Consider the following 18,873-nt stretch of genomic DNA (forward strand, 5'->3'; position numbering starts at 1 on the left):
TTTGGAAATCAGTCTTATCAATCAACGGTCATTATTGGCTATCTTCTCTATGTCAAGCACTGTGGTAGGCACTGGGGATACAGAGACAAGATAAAAAAACCAAAGAAATCCAGTGTTTGGCTTAATAGTTTAAGAAATTCAGAGCTAATAGGAGGGGTAGGAAGGAAAAGGAGGATTTTTGTTGATTAAAAACAATGTTTGAGTCACCTCCTTGTTTGAATCAATATTTTCAGTTAAAGCCTCTTACTATAATTTTAGTTCCAAGGCTGAAATATTGTGGCTGGTTAAAATCCTACCAGTTTTCCTGTCCTCGTGTTATCCTTTAGGGTACTGGATATTGAGTCAGACACCTGGATTTGAATCCTGGCTCTGTTATTTATGCCTAATTGGGCAAGTCATTTCTTGTATTTCCTCATTTTTAAGATGAGGGGGATTTCATTACATCATCTCTAAGGTCCCTTTCAGTAGTCAGTCACTAGGGCACATGATGGAATCCAGTCATCTTGGCTCCTTGGAAAGCTACAGTTATCCTGAATCTGCGCACTCTTGAAAAGCATGTTGTTTTTCCAAGTTCCTGCCTGGTCAGGTCTGACTTTTGCCATTTCCTTCTCTACTCTATCACTCCTTTCTTTTTTCATTCTCCACTTATGTGGTCATTGAGGGCTTCAACTGGATTTGTTAACATATCAGTGCCCCAGAGGCTACAGCAGTATCCTGGATGGATGGATACAGAACTTTCATTATCTCAATTCTGTGCCTGTCATCTAGATAGACCCATAAGTAAATTCCTAACTTAACTTTTAATGTGGTGTCTGTATATCTTTTATTACCCGTGTAGGTGGGATTGAGACTGGGTCCATCACAGAGATATTTGGGGAATTTCGAACGGGGAAGACACAGATTTGTCACACACTGGCTGTAACCTGTCAGGTGAGTAAGTAGGATCCTGATAAGTTCTAATCCTCAGGCTTACTTTGTAATGTCTCTGGGCCTCAGTTTTCTTACTTGTAAAATGATAGAGTTGAACTGAGAATGATATCTAAGATCCCTTACAATTCTAAGATCCTGCAATCCTACAACCTTAAATTATTGTTAGGGAAGAGTAATACAGTATTTATTACTAGTGGCATCACACTTGGAGATATAAATTAATTATAAACCAATGAGTAAATTCAATCCAAAACAAGTAAAAGGATAGTCAGATTTGTTAGTATAAAAGTTAACTTCAACCTAAGGGAGCCAGGGTGGGCTTTGACTGCATGAAAATTGTCCTACAGGAGTATTGTGGAAAATTGGGACAAAAATTCAGCAGATGTGGGGTAGAAGCCCCTGAGACAGAGAGAAGGAGTTGGAATGAACTTGAGATCAGCATCTCCTGTACCAGGAGGTACGGCATATGTTCATCCAGCAAACTGTAGGAAACGAATATAAACATTTCTAAAAAAAAAATCAAACCCCCACCAAGAAGTCAACCTACTAAGATCAACAAGTCTGCCAAGATAAATTGCTTTAAAAATCTGCCTGCCCTTCCTCACCAAACCAATTTTGTCATTTGTAAAATGAAGCTTTTCAGAATAAATGACATCATCCTCAACTCCTGTTTCTTTGGTCTCACTTCCTTACAACATTCTTGCGTGCTGTGCAGGCACGGTACTGGGCAGTGTGAAACAGGAGCTGCTGGCCTGTGGAGTTTGGGTTTCTTCTCTAAGGTTGTAGAAAGCCATTTTGAGGATGTGGAATGTGATCAAAGTACTTTTTAAAAGGAAGCCGATTTAGGCAGTAATATTTAGTTCATTTCATTTCAACCCTCATGTATTAATTGGTAATTTGCTAGGCATTGGGGCTACAGAAAGCAAAAACAAAACACTTGTGGAGCTTACCCTTTCTTGGGAGGATAGAGCATATCAATTATCAACAAGTATTTATTAAGAGGCTCTCGCATGCCAGGCATTGCAGAGCACTGGGGATACAAATACAGAAATGAAACAATCCTGGAGGAGACAAGTACATGGAAAAATATATGCAGCATAAATATAACACTAATAAATACAAATATACACAAAATAGTTAAATGCAAAGTAGTTTGGGAGGAGGGCATAAGTAAATATGAGATGATTTAAGAAGGGAGAGACCAATTATGGGGAAGATCCAGAAGAGGTATTCTGTGGCAGTCAGGAAAAGAGAGGGCATCCCAAAGCCACAGCCAGGGCAAGCCAAGACTGGGGCTAGGAGGTAGAGTGCTTGGGAAACTGCAGGTGGATGGCTTTACTAGAATTGAGTCTGCATAAAGAGGAGTAATATGGATTAATTTGGAAAAGTAAGTGGGAGCCAGAGGATGAAGGGCTTTTGAAAAAATGATTTTTGGGGTTTTTTTAATTCCACAATCACCTCCCAAGTAGAAGCCTCCTTTATTACAGCAAAAAAACATGAAGCCAGTCAGTGAGTCATTAAGCATTTATTAAGTGCTTACTATGTGCCTGGCACTGTGCTAAGTGATAGGGATACAAAGAAAGACAAAAATCATCTGTACCCTCAAGGAGCTTGCATTCTAATGGGAGAAACAAGAAGCAAAAAAAAAAAATTGTATGTACTAGATATATACAGTGTAAATAGAAGGTAATCTTAGAAGGAATGCACTAGCAGCCGGTGGGGAGGGGCTGGGAAAGGCCTGCAGAAGGTGGAATTTGAACTGAGTCTTACAGGACGCCAGAGAAGCCAGGAGGGGAGGTGAACACATCAGACATCAGGAAAAGCCAGTGGAAAGGCCCAGTCAGAGCTAGAAGGTCCTATGCAAGGAACAGCAAGAAGGCCTCTGTCACTGGAGGAAAGTGAAGTATGAGAAGACCAGGAAGACTTGTGAAGGACTTTTAATTGCCTATTGATCATTGATCCTGGAGCTAATACAGAACCACTGTAGTTTACTGAGTAGGGAAATGACAGGGTCACAGCTATGCTTCAGGAAGAGCAGCTAAGTGGAGGATAGGTCAGAGTGGGGAGACACTTGATGGTTGACAAACTAGAAGACTATTTCAATAGTCCACCTGAGAGGTGGTGAGGGCCCAGACCAAGGGATGTTACCTGTGGGAGCTGAAAGAAGGGAATGTATAGAGAGGCAGCTTATAGAGGGCCTGGTGGAGGGCTTTAAATTGTAGGCTTTGAGGAGTTTCTATCATATCTTAAGGTAGATAAAGAGACTCCTTTGATCCTTAAAACAACCTTGTGAGGCAGGTGCGATTATTAATCCTGAAAAACGGTGAAGCTACTGTGTCATGGTTTCAGTACTGACAAATTAGATCTCTGTCACTAGTACCCCCACTTCTGACCCTGAAGAAACGCCCAACCTGAACATTTTAATATTTTTTTGGTGGGAGTAGAAATCTTTGCTAATTTTTTTTTAAAAAAGTGTACTAGAGGGAATAGGTAGACAAAGAGATATGGAAGATGAAGGGGGAGACCACGAAAAAGAACAATTAGGCAGGTCTCAGGCAGGGAGATACATGAACGGGTGCATAAGTGAGAGGGCTTGGCCTTGACAAAGAAGAGCAAAGGAGCAGAGAGTGGGAATGTGGAGGAGTTTTGAGCTGTAGGAATAGGAGTGAAAAAAATTCAGGGTGTGTTTCCTCATATTTTCTCATTAAGTTAGAGGTGAGGTACTCTGAAGGAAGAACTGCTCATAATTATGATACTATAGTTAACAAAACATTTTTTCTTGTGCCAATGTTACTTTGTATCGTGTTTAGAATTGGAATATGCCAAGGAGTAGAGAAACAAATTGCATGAGTATCCTCTGTTTTCATAAAATCCATTTTTAATACAATACACATCTGTGTGTGCTTAAAGGGAAAAGCCACTAAGAAATGTAGATGGTATAACTATAATTTAATAAGATTGGTTTCTGCAAACCACACAAGAAAAGTAAGTCCTCACCTCTTAACTTAGCTGTTTTCAGCTCACTTAAAGGTCATTTTGAAACTGGAAATTTCCCTCCTTGGTTGCCCCAGTATTTTATTTGTTGCATAGCAAAAGTAGTCATTTCTTTTGGATGACGGCAAAATGAGGATTTTAGTGACAGTATGACCTTCAAATTCCAAAATTTATTTCAGAATTAAATTCCGCTGCTCATTTGACGAGGAGGGCCAGGCCATTTTTATTTGCCCTCGTACATGATTCTGAGTAGGACAGGGCTTGGGGAATGGACAGAAGGAGAGCTGTAGAAAACCTGGAGAATAATTTAGAGGGACTGGAGGAGAAGGAACAAAAGCAGCAGACACCCTTGTCATTGCAAGGTGCCATTTGGAAGTTGGCAGCTGGGGGGAAATAAAGCCGTTTAAAATGACACCCTTAATACCAGGGTACCGTTTAGAGGTCTTCTGGCATTATATGTGACCTTTTAAATAGTAATGTTTTCCCTATGTTGTTTTGACAGGGATTCATGCAGAATAAATATTTAGAGTACAGTACACCCTGTCCATGGTTGCCATGGCAACCAAGCGTGTCATGCTGACGTTCTAAAGTTGTATAAACAGAATCCCAGGCTGGGAATGTTTACCGAATGGTCAGCTCATGTCTGCCAACAATAAAATGAAGCAAAATTCTCGTGTAAACATGTCCTGTCTATAAAAATAACAGAATACTCACAGACAACTGAATACCTAACTTCAAGCCTTTGATTTTACCCAAAGAAAATTAATGCTGAGACCGTTGGTAAATAATAATGGCTATTCACATTTTTGGAGTAGTAGAAGAAATATGCTCCCCATTTTACAAGTAAGGGAAGTGCCCTGACCATGGCCATACAGCTGATTTGTTTCAGAGCCAGGGAAGCAGCACAGTGCCCTGGAGAGTCTGAGGACCTAGCTTCAAATCCCGCTCCACCACTTCCTCTGTGTAAATTTAGACAAATTGCTCCCCCCACCCCCCATCTAAATCTAAGCTTCTATGACTTCTGAGACCACATTACTCTTTTCTTCTGTCATCCTGCCAATAATGGAGGGCATGGATACTTGTCCCCAGATCTTTCAAGCATTTTTTAAATGCTTTCTTGGTACTTTACTTGCCTCAGCAACTCAACGACAGGAGAACCCTATGGGGCAATGGACCCTTCTCTTATGGTGGAATTGGGTAAAAGCGGCAAGCTCCAGTCGAGGTAGGAAAATGGACAGTGTTCTCGTTTTTACCCTTGGAGCTACGTCAGACTTCTCAGAGATACTATGGTGGTTGATACAGCATTGTAAGGCAGGTGTAGAGAGGTACAGAGATGTACCCCGAGTAGCCCCAAGGCAGTGCTGGATGGCACCTTTTCTCCTTGTTCTCTTTTCTCCCCCGTTCCTCCCACCCCAGCCACCTTTCTTTCTGCTCTGCCTAAAATTTTAAGTGTTCTGTTATTATTTCTTAGACATTTCTAAACCATACTGGGGACCCTTGTTATCAAACTCTGCTCCGTGGAGTGGAAATAAACATTGTCCTAGGGTTGGTGACATGTGCCAGACACGCTCCTAAGCTGCTGTGCATAAAACGAGTTACTACATGATTCAAGTTCCTCAAATCCCCAAAATGAATTTTGGAAAAATGGACTAGGAGTAGATGATGGCCTAGCCCACTCTCCTGCTATGTGGCCCCCAACCAGCCTCGCCCTAAATCAGACTGAGGAATCTTAACTTAATTACTTCTGCAGTAACATTTATACTTTACAAGATTTGTGATTTCAGTACATGAAAAAATCTCTGATTTGGTTTGCAAGTTTGCCTTCTGTTGACACAAAGTGTAACTAGCTCCTTAATGCCTTAGGACAGGGGTGGGGAACCTGTGGCCTTGAGGCCACATGTGGCCCTCTTGGTCTTCAAGTGTGAAGTTTGGATTCAGTCAAAGGGCCGTACTTGAGGACCAAGAGGGTCACATGTGGCCTCGAGGCCAGGCTGCAGGTTCCCTACCCCTGCTTTATAAGATGATTTCGTGAGTTGCCATAGCCAAAAAGAATTTATCACCTGATGACAGAATAGTTGATGAGTCTGTCGGAACTTTGCCAGGCACAGGTCCTCAGATGACAGGTATCTGGGCCCATTTGAGAAATGCTCCATGGTCTTTAAGAACTCAAGTGTAACTCCACCATAAAGAGTTGCATGTGGTTCTTGACAGTACAAGACATTAACAAGCCATAGTGGTTGGCCTCAGGCAGTTTAGTCTCAAGTATCAGAAATACTTGGCTGTAGTTCATTCTTACAGTTGTTTACTTTTCATTTTCTTTAGCTCCCCATAGACCGAGGTGGTGGTGAAGGGAAGGCCATGTACATTGATACTGAGGGAACCTTCCGGCCAGAGCGATTGCTGGCAGTGGCTGAAAGGTAAGCTATTGTTTTGAAGATGCAGACTGTCTGCCTGCAATATTTGGCATCTCATTAATCACTAGGGTTGGTTCAGCTGATCTAGGTGGCTCGGTGGCTCATTGGCTAGGTCCGTTGGCTTCTCTTAACTTCTCTAGAAGTATCCCTCCCAAAGCTGTTCAGATGTCATTCTTGGTATGAGAGGATGACTTCCCCTATAGAAGAGGTGTTTTTTTTTCTTTGATCAGGGCAGCTCTGCTTTTCAGCTAGAATCTTCAGGTCAGCTCACAAGCTTATTCTACCTGTCACCCAGAATCTAATTCTTGGTCACATCTAGGATCACTTTTTTCTTGTCACCTGAAGCCTTGAAAGTGAATTGAAATTCCTGTTACATGACTGAGAACCACACTTTCTCTATGCATAGCCCCACATTGATACAAATCCAGCTGGTTACACCCTCACAGCTGTGGGGTTTATGGAGAAAAAGTGACTGAAATTCCCTCTTGATTTAGGGAGGGGTTATTTTTGTTTGTTTTTTTCCCCCTCTTTGTCCCTTAGACTGAGCCTAAGCCATAAGGCAGCATCACTGAGGCACAAATTGACTGGGCTGTGGTTGCATCATTGCAGACTCTTATCTCAAATCCCACAATTCTTTGCCAGGTCAAGAAACTAGGACAGATTTCCCTTTGGTGACTTTTGTTTTAGGGAGATAATATTTCTGCAGTGGATCATCCCTCCAAAAATGACAGCACCCATACAGGAAGATCCTGCTCAGAGATCATAGTTGGAAAACTTCAATTTAGCCATCTGGAATTTCCCTTTAGCGTATTATGGGTGAGACTTTGCCGAATGTTCAGAAATAGTGAATGAAGTTTAGGAAATTTGTTCATCAGGACCGTTTTTGCAATTCTGTTGCCTTATAAAAATGATCTTTAATTATGAGGGGCAGCATGGTGCACTTGGCTTGGAGTTAGGCCAGAGACTTGGGTTTGAATCCTGGCTTAGATGACCCAGATGAGCTGCTTCTTCCCCAGTGAGCACTCAAATACATAGTCAGGGATATTTGTACTGGCCACTTTCCCAGGGTGCTTGTGCTCACTCTGTCAGCGTTGAAGTGCTATATAAATGTGAGCTGGTGGCGGTCATTCATATTGGTATTATTATATTCATTTCTACCTGTTAGGAAAATTTTTCCTGCTTGAATTTCATATGTATGTATTAATTGTATACGTCTTACCTCTATCAATAGTTCCTCAAAATGGGCTTTGTAAAGTAAGGCCCAGGGTCTGCTTAAGCTAATATATGATTATTTTTCACAGCAAAAGCATTGAGAGTGCCATAATTAATACATTTGCCAACACTGCTTAAGTACAACCTGTTATTTATGAACATTAACCCAATTCAGGCTATTATGGCATAATTTTCCTGTGTTGTATGACAACCCTTTCTCATGGAACCACGGTGAGTTCTCTTTATCCAGAGAAAGAGCACCCTCTTGTGGTGGTAGAAGGTGCTTATTTCCTAGAAGCCACTCCCAATTAAGGGATTTAAAAATCATAGGTACCTGGAGCCTACGATCCTACAAGGGGCTGTGGGGTATATGGGAAGGAGAGCAAGAAGAATGTTCTCCATTCTCCATCCCTTATAAGGTGAAAACATTCTCCTTGTATTGATAGCATTTCATCTCGAGTATTTTCTGAGCAATAAAGATTGCTCACTGTTTTGTAGTGAACAAGAAGGAAAAACAGATGAATGAAAAGGCATTTAATACCCACTGTGTGCGAGGTACTTTGCCAGACACTGAGAATGCAGATATGAAAATGAGATAGTTCTTGTCCCTTAAGGAGATTACATCTGAATTTCATGAACAGCAAAAAAGAACATTTTTATATACAAGATCAAACATTAAAAAAGATGATTCTAGGTAAAAATGCGAATCTATTACATATAACTTGTATTTTACCTCCCACTTTATTTTTAGTTCACTTTTATAAGATTTTGAGTTCTAAATTTTTCCCCCTCCCCAAGATGGCATGTAGTCTGATATAAGCTATACATGTACAATCATATTAAACAGATTTCCACAGTAGTCATGTTGTGAAAGAAGAATCAGAACAAAAGGGAAAAACCATGAGAAAGAAAAAAAGAGAAAATAGTCTGCTTCGATCTGCATTCAGACTCCATAGTTCTTTCTCTGGATGTGGATAGATAGCTTGCCTTTTTAAAAGAGTTTAATAACTCCAACATCTTAAACACAATCCTCAAAACAAATAAACTTTGTCAAGCAATGCAAATCCACACGTTTGCCACGTGTGGCATTTGCCAAAAACATACGTCTAATGGAGTCCCTTGGGTCCATTGTCCCTCGTCAGGAGGTAGCTAGCGTGCTTCCTCATCCCTTCTCTGAAGTTGCTCTTAGCCAGTTCATTGAACAGAGTTCTTAAGTCTTTCAAAATTGTTTTTCTTCACAGTGTTGACACTGTACAAAATGTTGTCCTTGTTCTGTGTGCTTCAAGTTCATACAAGTCCTCCCACATTTCTATGAAACCATCCCTTTTGGCACAATAAAATTCCATCACATTCATATACTATAACTTAATCAACCTTGCCCTAATTGATGGACATCCCATTTATCTCCAATTGTTTGCTTTAACAGAAAGAGCTGCTATAAATATTTTTGTACACATGACCTCTTTGGAGGTATAAGCCTAGTAGTGATGTCACTAGAGCAAAGGGTACGCGTAGCTTAACCACTCTTCAGAGGAAATTGCTTTGTAATGGATAGAATAACACATTATAATACAGGGAAGGGAGTTTTGATTTGGGGAGTCACAGGGATGGCAAGTAGAGCCAAAGGGCAGGCGATTGTTATGCTTTCAGAAGCAGTGCTAGTGTGCATTTGTTTCCTCGTCACAGCGCTAGAGGTGGAAAGCTTGAGGCAGGTACATGCATGGTGGTGAAGCAGAGCAACAGCCCAGGTGTCTGGGGTGGAGGGATGGGAGGAAGTCTGAGACTGCCAAGACACACTGGTCTGGGTGAGTGTGCACTCAACAACCAAAACAGTTATTACCTTATTAATGGAGGTTCTCCAGTGGTATGAATGGCAACTCATTCGTGTGTGCTTCTTGTCCATGTCCTTCCATAGAGGATCTGTCTCTTGATTCTTTTCATATTTCATGGATACTAGTGCAATGCTTAGGTTGTCCATTTGTTACCAGTTACTCTCACTACATAACCAAAGGAGGTGGCCATTTTCTTTTCATAAATGCCTTTGAAATTTTTATACCACTTTCAAACAAGTTATAATTGGTAACCTCCCATGTATATCTGTCCACTGCCCTTTCACTCATCTGCTAGCTTGAGTCTTCTGGACTGTTTGTTGTTCTGTGATTGGCAGCAATATAGCTTAAATAGAAAAATATTGGTGTTTAAAAGGCATGCTTTGAAGCATCAGGGAGCACTGTGTGAACCTTGTAAGTGAGGCACAGATTCCCAGATGTTATCTGACCCACTCTGTCCCTCACTCAATCTGAACCCAGCTTATTTGTCCAGCTCTAATGCCTAACCAAGAACTCTGTAGGGAGTGATGAACCAATAATAATTCAATAGGTTTTCTCTCTAATTGCATATGTCATAATCCGGGCAATATGAATCTTCATCTGCTTGTCAACCATAGTTAAACAAGACTGTCTGAAGGACCTCACCTCAGTGAGGAATCTAAGCATTTGAGTTTCCCCATCGTGTCCCTTACTCAATATTGATAATCAGAGAGGATCATTAAACAGAGATGTTTGTGTGGTATTATCTGTCATAGTTTTCAGTTTTGCTTCATTTTTGTTTATCTTGGTGGGTATGTTTTTGTAAATTTTCCTTTTTTATTATTATGAACTTGACAAATATCAACAAATGTGTTTCCTGACACAAAGGAAAAACGAAAAGGCATATGTGATACTTTGAATCTGGAATGTACATGCATGTTACATCGATGTTCTTTTGTTTTCTCTTGTGTCAGTGTCATTATTCACTTCCCTTCCCCCAAGAAAAACTTTCTTAACAAATAAGCGTAGTCAAGCAAAAGAAATGTATACGTTCGATTGTCCATTTAAAGATTGCATCTCATTCTGTCCCTTTAGTCCCTCACCTGTCTGCCTCCTCATCAGTCTTCTGGAGTCATGCTCGGTCACTGTGTAAATGATTCCCTGATTCTGCTCGTTTCCATCGCTGGGATCTTGTAATTGCCTCACTTCTCCTATTAGCTGTATGACAAACTTTGGCTTGCTAAAGAGAACTGTCTCTGAAAACCTGCCTGTTCTCACATTTTTCATCAGGGATACTGTCAGTGTATGTATAAGCTATTCTTATAAAGATTTCATAGAGATGAAAAAGAGAGCCTGTCAATGGCTACTGATGTCATCAGTCAATCAGCAGGCATTTATATAAATGCCTGCTACGTGGCAGCATCTGGAATTAAGCTGCCTCTTGGATGGTTCTGGATTATTTTGCTAATTGATGATTTTAATTGGTGGTCTTAAGGTAAGGTACCACTTAGGCGAATAACGTCTTTCAACCAGAATGATCTGCAAGGAAATGATTCCCATTAAGGCATCACATGTAAATGAATAGCTATTTCTATATCAGAAGAGAGTTTGTTAGTTGTAGCTCTTATGGCATGTATTTCACTGTCTGAAGTGGAAATGGTTATGGTAAAAGTGAATATAACTTTAAGAAACAGAATATGCCTCATTTTCCTTCATGTTTAAAAGGAAGCAGTGATATGCTTTATGGTGATAACCATTTGCCGAGCCCCAAACGTGAATCTGTCATTAATTGTAGGACTCATTCATCCAAATGCACACAGTGGGAGCCTTAAGTGTGATAGAAGTCACACTCAAAAGTTAAAAATCTCAAGTGTTATTTGTGCTTCTGAAACAAAATAAAGTCAATTCATTCCCTCTAGTCACCCTCATCCTCTTTGCTAATGATAGCTGGATTTCCTTCCAGCCAAGGATGGCTGTAGTTTCTATCATGCTTCTATCATGCTGTTCCTCTTCCTCTTTGTTTCGAGAGCACTCTAGTCTAAATTCTGAGAGGGTCCTTAGCTTCCATTGCTTTTGAGTGACTGCTTGGTGGAGCCTAAGGTGTAGAGCAGCATCTCCAGATTCCCTTCTGGAGTAGTAGTTTAGGGATTTAGTCATGAATTTCAAAATTGTTTCTATTTCCATCTGTTGGAGGGGATTGGAATTTCCTGGCCTGAATTTCAAGCAAAACACAGCGGTACTTCTTGGCAGATCAGCCTGCTTTTGAAAGTATGCCTTTGGGTGTAATTAGTCCAGGAAAAAAAAAAAAATCTTTCCTCTGACCAGACAGAAGATGCAGCCTTTCAGACCAGCTGTGGAGTCATAGAATCCCGGGCTTCCAGAGCTCCAACAGCCCCTAGGTGTATAGTGCTTTATGGAGGACAAAGTGCTTTTCTGCACAGCCCCTTCATCCCAAGCTCCAGAGAGAGGGAGAGATTACAAGTATTATTTCCATTTATCAGGTAAGGAAACTGAGTCTCAGGTAAAGGAAGTAACCTGCCCAAGATAAGATGGCTCATGAGAAGCAGAAGCAAGACTAGAATCTAGGTCTTCTAACCACCAGCCCAGGGTACTTTCTATACTTGGTTTAGGATTTGTACACAAAAATGAGGTCAAAAGCCAAAGGACTGAATTATGGCTTTTTAAATGGGCTTTTGTAAATCAGTTCTTCAGTAAGAGCTATCCAAGATGAAAACTCCTTTTCTAGAAAGAAGCTTTAAAAAAAAAAGGAAGGAAAACCTAGATTCTTTTGGCTGCTCAAGTCTAATTTTCTGAACTGTCACTATCAGCAATTTCTGCTTCTTCTATTGCCCCATTTTGATCATCTTCATGGACTTTTGAAAATTGAAGATTTCTCCAGGTTGTAACCTCTGATAGACCAATTTCTTTTCTCATGCTGTAGGAAAAAAGCAAGGGATGGTAAAGATTGCATTATGAAAAATGGCTTGACACAATGTTGTAGATCCCAGGATGCATTCGTAGTTCAAATGCCCGTGGGGTGTGGGGACCTTCATTGTATAACATTTGAAAGGAGCTATTTCACAGCATCCCTGTGTGTATTATTTATTATAATCAAGTCAAATGATGTAGCAGTGCCAGCAGCACTTAAATTACAGACAGCGGCAAGCGGCGTGGGATCGTGGAAAGACTGCAGAACCGTGTGAGAGAAGGACAGCTGACTAGATGATCTCTAAAGACCCCAGGGGTGCAGGACCAAAAAATAAGACTGAACAAGCGTCTGATCAATTCGGCCTCCTACCCAGGACTAAAAGTCCCAGTTATCACAGAGGCTGGTGCCACAACAATTTCTGGGTCATGGCCAGAATCCTCTTGGTTCCCATTCACTAGATTTTTTATTTTAAGTTTTGTTGTTGCCTTTCGTTTTTGCATCACGTTCATTTCTGAATATGCTCCCCCCTTCCCCAAAAACTTTCCCTCGTAACTAAGAGTATACAAAAAGAAAGAGAACAGTGAGCCCACTGATACACTGTGTCTGATGCAGTCTGTGGAACCATTCCTCGGGCTATGAGCACTCCCACTGGGGCCACAGAAAGTGCCGCTTGAATATTTCGGTCTTTATGAAAATGTTCTTTCTGGCTTAAGGAGATCCATTGGATTTCTGCGTAAAGACATTTCGAGCACTTTGTGCCTTCGGGGTTTTTTATACCGTAATCACTGCCCAATTCCCATCACCACATTCCTTTGTAATTAAGAAAAACAATGAAGCAAAATTTACTGACACAGCAACCATGTCTGACAGTATATGCAATATTCTGTATCTTTAGTCCACTACCTCTGCCCAGAAACAAGCAGTGTGTTTCATCATCTTCCCTGTGGAATCATGTTCTTTATAATTGTATATGTGATCTGGTTCTGCTTTTTATGAAAAATATTAATTTTTATGGAAATATTAATTTCCATTTAATAAAAGTCTTCCCATTTTTCCCCCAGAATTCCTCACATCTGCTGTTTTCTAGAGAGCACTGAAATTCCATTCTATCCCATTCACATGCCGTGGTTGATTCAGCTATTTCCCAATCACTCAGGCACCTCTTTGTTGCCGGTTGTTTTGCTATAAATATCTGACTTGTCAATTAACAAACATTTAATAGCACCCACCACATGCTGTCAAGGAGGTCACAGTTAATGGGAGAGACAGCATGCTAACGATGTATAGACGAGATACAGTCGAGATAAATTAGAACTAATCTCAGAGAGAAGGCACTGAGATTCAGGCCTGGGAAAAGCTTCTTGCTGCAGGTAGGACTTCAGCTGAGAATTAAAGGAAGTTAGAGAAAGCTTTTTTTTTTTTTAATTTTCCTCAGCTTATATATTTGGTAGTAGAATTACTGGCTTAAACAGTTTGAGGCAGCTAGGTGGTACAGTGGATAGAGCATCAGGCCTGAGTTCAAATCCAGCTTCAGACACTAGCTGTGTGATCCTGGGCAAGTCATTAACCACTATCTGCCTCACTTTCATCATCTGTGAAACGAGTATTATAATAATATCTACCTCATGAGGTTGTTAGGATCAAATAAGATGATCGCAAACTGCTTGGCACGGTGCCAGACACAAATTAAGCACTCTTTTCCAGAGTGGTCGTACCAGGTCAGTCTGTAGTTTGTTAATGTGCCCATCTTTCCATCGCCCCTCCAACATGGACTTGCGGTCTTTTATTATCTTTGCCAATTTAATGAGTTGAGGTAAAAGTCATTTTTCTATTTTAATATTAGAAATTGGAGCATTCTTGTATGGTTAATAGTTTGCATCTCTTCTTTTGGAATGTTTGATCTGACTCCTTCTGGTCAAATGTTCTCCCTAGGTATGGCTTGTCTGGCAGCGATGTCCTGGATAACGTGGCATATGCTCGAGGCTTCAACACGGACCACCAAACGCAGCTCCTCTATCAGGCTTCAGCCATGATGGTCGAGTCCAGGTACGTTTGGAAGCAGATGGCGATGCAGCTCGTGGACCTGAGGAGATCCAATACTAAAAAGCGTGTATGGGCTGATCAGAGGCTGGGCCTGGGGGCAGGAAGGAGAAGATCTAGGCCCAGCTTTGCTGCTGATTTGCTGTGTGACCCTCCACAAACTGCTGTCTTTATAAAGGAGACTAATGCAGCTGAACTCATGGGGAGGAAATAGGAATTTAGGCAGCAAGGTGGTGGCTAGAGCACCGGGCCTAGAGTTAGGAAGACTCATCTCCCTGAGTTCCAGTCTGGCCTCAGACACTCACTAGCTGTGTGACCCTGGGCAAGTCACTTAACTCTGCCTCAGTCCTTCATCTATAAAATGAACTGGAGAAGGAAATGGGTCACAGAGAGCCAGAAAAGGCTGCAATGACTAAACAACTGAAAATGCTCTATATGTACATTCATGAATATCAGTACAGTGGAGGAATCTTGCACCGCAACAACAAAGGCTGTTTTTCTGAAGCACATTTTTCCTTTCAATTGAGTATTTATATTTATATAAATAACTGAATATGTCTTCGAGGTTTTAGGTAATGTGGAAGAAGACTGAACTAGACTTAAGCAAAAAGTGTTCTCCAGTGCATCTCTCTCTTCCTCGCCCCTTAGGTATGCGTTGTTAATTGTGGATAGTGCTACGGCCCTCTATCGGACAGATTACTCTGGCCGAGGGGAGCTGTCAGCCAGACAGATGCACTTAGCCAGATTCCTGAGGATGCTCCTTCGACTCGCCGATGAGGTACAGCTGCTGGGGCAGTAGGGAGGGGGACCTTAGAGTAGAGTGAGGCTTGCTGAGAGGAATGACAACTGATGAGGATGTAAAAGAGTACGAGAACTAGCACAGAAAGGCATTTAAGAGCCCACTCAACATAAAGCATTCGGCTCTATCCTCAAGAGAGAGTCATGGCATGAACCCTGCTCCCAAGGAGCTTGTGATCAAATAGAGCTGAAAGGAACTACGAACCTCCCTGTGCCTTCATTTCTTACCTGTTAGGTCGGGAGAGCAAATCCTTTTTGTTGGCAGGAGGACCAGGGAATATTAGTCATCCATTTTTTTCATAAAGGAGGGTTAAAGCTGGTAGAACTTTCTGGGAAGCATAGATCAAAGTGCCTACTGATGCTTGTGGTAAAGAGACTTTGTGTTTGTCTTTCCCCGCTCAGTTTGGTGTGGCAGTGGTGATCACTAATCAGGTGGTAGCCCAAGTAGATGGGGCAGCCATGTTTGCTGCAGATCCCAAAAAGCCCATTGGAGGAAACATCATTGCACATGCCTCAACAACCAGGTATAGTAATGACTTACATGCATTCACATAGGATGCCTTCTCTCTTTTTTAAAATAATATTTTATTTTTTCCCCAGTTACATGTAATGATAATTTTGAACATTATTTTTTTTTTAAATTTTGGGCTCTAAAGGATGCCTTCTTTTAAAAAAAAATTATAAACTTAGCAAACATTAACATGAAAATTTCCCCAGTATAAAAGAACAGAAAAAGGGAATTGTATGTGAAACTGTAAATCTGTTGTAGTTTGTTTTTTAACATATATTAAATTTAACATCATAGTAGCAAAACTGCCCTGCTTGTTTGTGCCACCCTTCTGTTTTCCTCTGTGCATTTTTTAAAATGTTCCATGGATGCTTTTGTTTTTATGTCACTATCTGTCTACTCCCTTACCTCTCCCACAACTTTGTCTTCCCCACAGCCCTTCTAATAATTGTCATTTCCCCTTTTTGTCATCTTGTCCAGTCTGATAGGTGTGATGTAGGACCAGAGTTAGAACAGTTTGCATTTCTCTTATTGGCTATTTGCAGTATTTTCTCATATGGTTTTCAACAGCTTACATTTCTTTTGAAAACCAGCTGTTTGTGTGGGAAAAAAATTTAATTTGGAAAAAAAAACTACTTGAGAGAATTGCAGAAATGTGAAAGTTTACAAAAATCTTTTTAACTTTTTTTGTCTATTGTTTAGGAGTGTTTTGAGTCTACTATTACTGCTCCCAACTCAGCAGTTAATTAATGGGCTTTAGTCAGTAGGCACATACTTTAAAAGGAAGGAATTCCCGCAAAATTAAAGAACATACATAGGTCTCTCATGCCCTTCCTGGTCAGAAACTGTTTTGCCAACTTCAGCAATATTTCACTGTCCTGATAATTACTGAGGAATGACCAGAAATGGTTTTTCCCATGTGAGAAATGCCTTTGTTGCTGAGGAATAAAGAAAAGTTTTCATTTCTTCCACAAAAAGTATGCAAACCTAGCAAAACTTGGACTTGTTTAGAATTCAGATGTGGCCTTTGAAATCTGGAATGCAAATAAGTGATGTGTTGTTTGTTTTGTCTCTCAGGCTGTACCTAAGGAAAGGACGAGGAGAAACTAGGATTTGCAAGATCTATGACTCTCCCTGCCTTCCTGAGGCTGAAGCTATGTTTGCCATAAATGCTGATGGAGTGGGAGATGCCAAAGACTGAGGCACTACTTTGATTTCACTTATAAAACTTGAGCGTTTCCTATTGAAGAGGACTGTTCCCTGGTGTCCTTCACAGGGCTTTTCCTGTTGTGACGACCTCAGAAGAGACTTCCATGCAAACAGCCATTGTATTTGCCCATCTGAAGGTGTAAACAGGAGACAGGTCAGCACTCAGGAACTCTGATCTGAAATGTTGATTGCTTCTGAGTTTACTGATCTCTATTTCTCTGGTCCTTGAGGGAGAGGAGAAGCAGCCCTTCCCATAACAATATCTTTAGGTAGGCTTAAGATTTCCATTTGTCTGGAATGTCTTTTTTTTCTTAACGTGGCCACAACTGGACAAAGAACTTGAAAAAACTGGGCTCCCCCCACCATCACCAGTGTCTTTAATGATGAAAATTCAATGGCCCAGGGCCATGACACAAAGGTGTCAAATTATGCCCTACTTTATCCCAAGTTTCTCCCAGGGTCTTGTTTCTCTGACAGTAAAATTGACCTGGAGGTTGTTAGGCACCTGAGTTATTGTTGGGATTTTGTATATAAGTATTTGTACCCATTGAGGGAAGTCTTTTTCTTTTAAGGAAATGAGTCTTGGTGGCCTGGATTTATGCCATTTATTTAGTCCCAATTCAGCTTTTCCTTTACTGCTTACAGTAAAGTTCTAGGGTCTCGGACATTTCAGAAGCCTTTGCAAAGGGATTTGAGCCCCAAAATGAAACACATGTTGGGAGATTGGATTTTTGAGGCCATCTTATGTTAGCTAAATTAAACATCCGATATAGGTTGAGGCCTTGTTAGCCAAGTACTGTAAGATAAGTTTTCTCTACCCCTTGCTGTTGATGTTATGTACAGCTTTGTGAAGTTCAGTGGAATAGGTCTTGCTATGAAATATAGATGATTGAATCCTATTATCAGCAGCCATGAGGGCAACGGGAAAAGGGGCAGAATGCCCATCTTTTATTTGGTAAATTGCTAGGGGTGGGGTAAGGGGAAAATGGAACATGATCACAGAATATGTGGCTTTTCGTTGGGGTGGGATGGCTGCCCCTTCCCCAAACCACAAAGCTTTTTCACTACAATTTCTGATGCTATTTTGAAATCACTTTCACTCTCCTTCCAGTCAAAATAGAACCCTAACTTTCTAATCTTGGTTTTAAAAGGCTTGCAATATGGGGAGGATATATTCAGAAATGAACATGATGTAAAAACAAGATGCATCAATAAAACAGCTCCAAAGACTATTTGCCTGTTGTCCAGCTTGGACTAGCTAGGTGGAATGTCAGTATTGGGAAGTGATAAGACATCTTTTCTCTAGAATGTAAGCTGCCCGTTGCATAAATTTGCCACTAGGCCTACAACTTTACTCACAACATGATTGGACAGTCACCTTCATGAATCTTGTAAAATTTAACTTCTGCTCCCTGGTCATGTACCTGAAAGGACTATGTTCTATGGATAAGAATACAGACAAGACACCTCCCTCCCTCTCCCTCTCCTCATCTCCCCGTCCCTCCCTCCCCCCCTCCACTGGGCATGCCTTGGCTGTGACACTGTTAACATGGAATCTAGGCTCCTTGAGGAAGTAAGGACAGAGCATGAGGGGAGTTTTATACTATTTACGTTTCTTACCCAGGCAGGACCTCTCAGATTCCATTTTCTTGCTGACTGCTTTTGTGTCTATTAAATAGGCGAAACTGTATCTTCCAGACCGTTAAATGAGGTTCTTGGTATACGTTCTTCAGTATAAGGTTTCTGTACTGCTGCTTTATCTAAACTTGCTAGTTGCTTACCTACATGATTTGTAAGGAGATGTCCTCTGTAACTTCAGGGCTAATGTCTTCACTGCTACAACTTTTCAAAGAAAATATTAAAATATTCTTGTGTCTAAAAACATTTGTACCTACAAAATACTTCTAAACTGCAACCCAAATAGATGAAGCTAACCCAGGTTTAGCTCAGAGTCATGCATATCTCCTCACTGAGTCATGGTCTACAGAAAGACATGTGCTTGTACATAGGAGTTAAGTCTGAATCTAGTTT

General features: G+C 40.9%; 1 protein-coding gene across 1 annotated transcript in view; it reads left to right on the forward strand.

Moving 5' to 3' along the window:
• The window catches only part of RAD51 (RAD51 recombinase), a 36,578-nt gene extending 18,460 nt beyond the window's left edge, over nucleotides 1-18,118 (forward strand). Inside the window, exons 5-10 of the mRNA XM_036735599.1 lie at nucleotides 839-930; nucleotides 6,247-6,341; nucleotides 14,220-14,333; nucleotides 14,976-15,105; nucleotides 15,528-15,649; nucleotides 16,711-18,118. Coding sequence (XP_036591494.1) covers nucleotides 839-930; nucleotides 6,247-6,341; nucleotides 14,220-14,333; nucleotides 14,976-15,105; nucleotides 15,528-15,649; nucleotides 16,711-16,834 — 677 coding nt within the window. The 3' untranslated portion in view covers nucleotides 16,835-18,118. The remainder of the gene's footprint in view (nucleotides 1-838; nucleotides 931-6,246; nucleotides 6,342-14,219; nucleotides 14,334-14,975; nucleotides 15,106-15,527; nucleotides 15,650-16,710) is intronic.
• Nucleotides 18,119-18,873: the final 755 nt, after the last annotated feature.

The sequence above is a fragment of the Trichosurus vulpecula genome, chromosome 8, assembly GCF_011100635.1.
Source record: "Trichosurus vulpecula isolate mTriVul1 chromosome 8, mTriVul1.pri, whole genome shotgun sequence".
NCBI lineage: Eukaryota > Metazoa > Chordata > Mammalia > Diprotodontia > Phalangeridae > Trichosurus > Trichosurus vulpecula.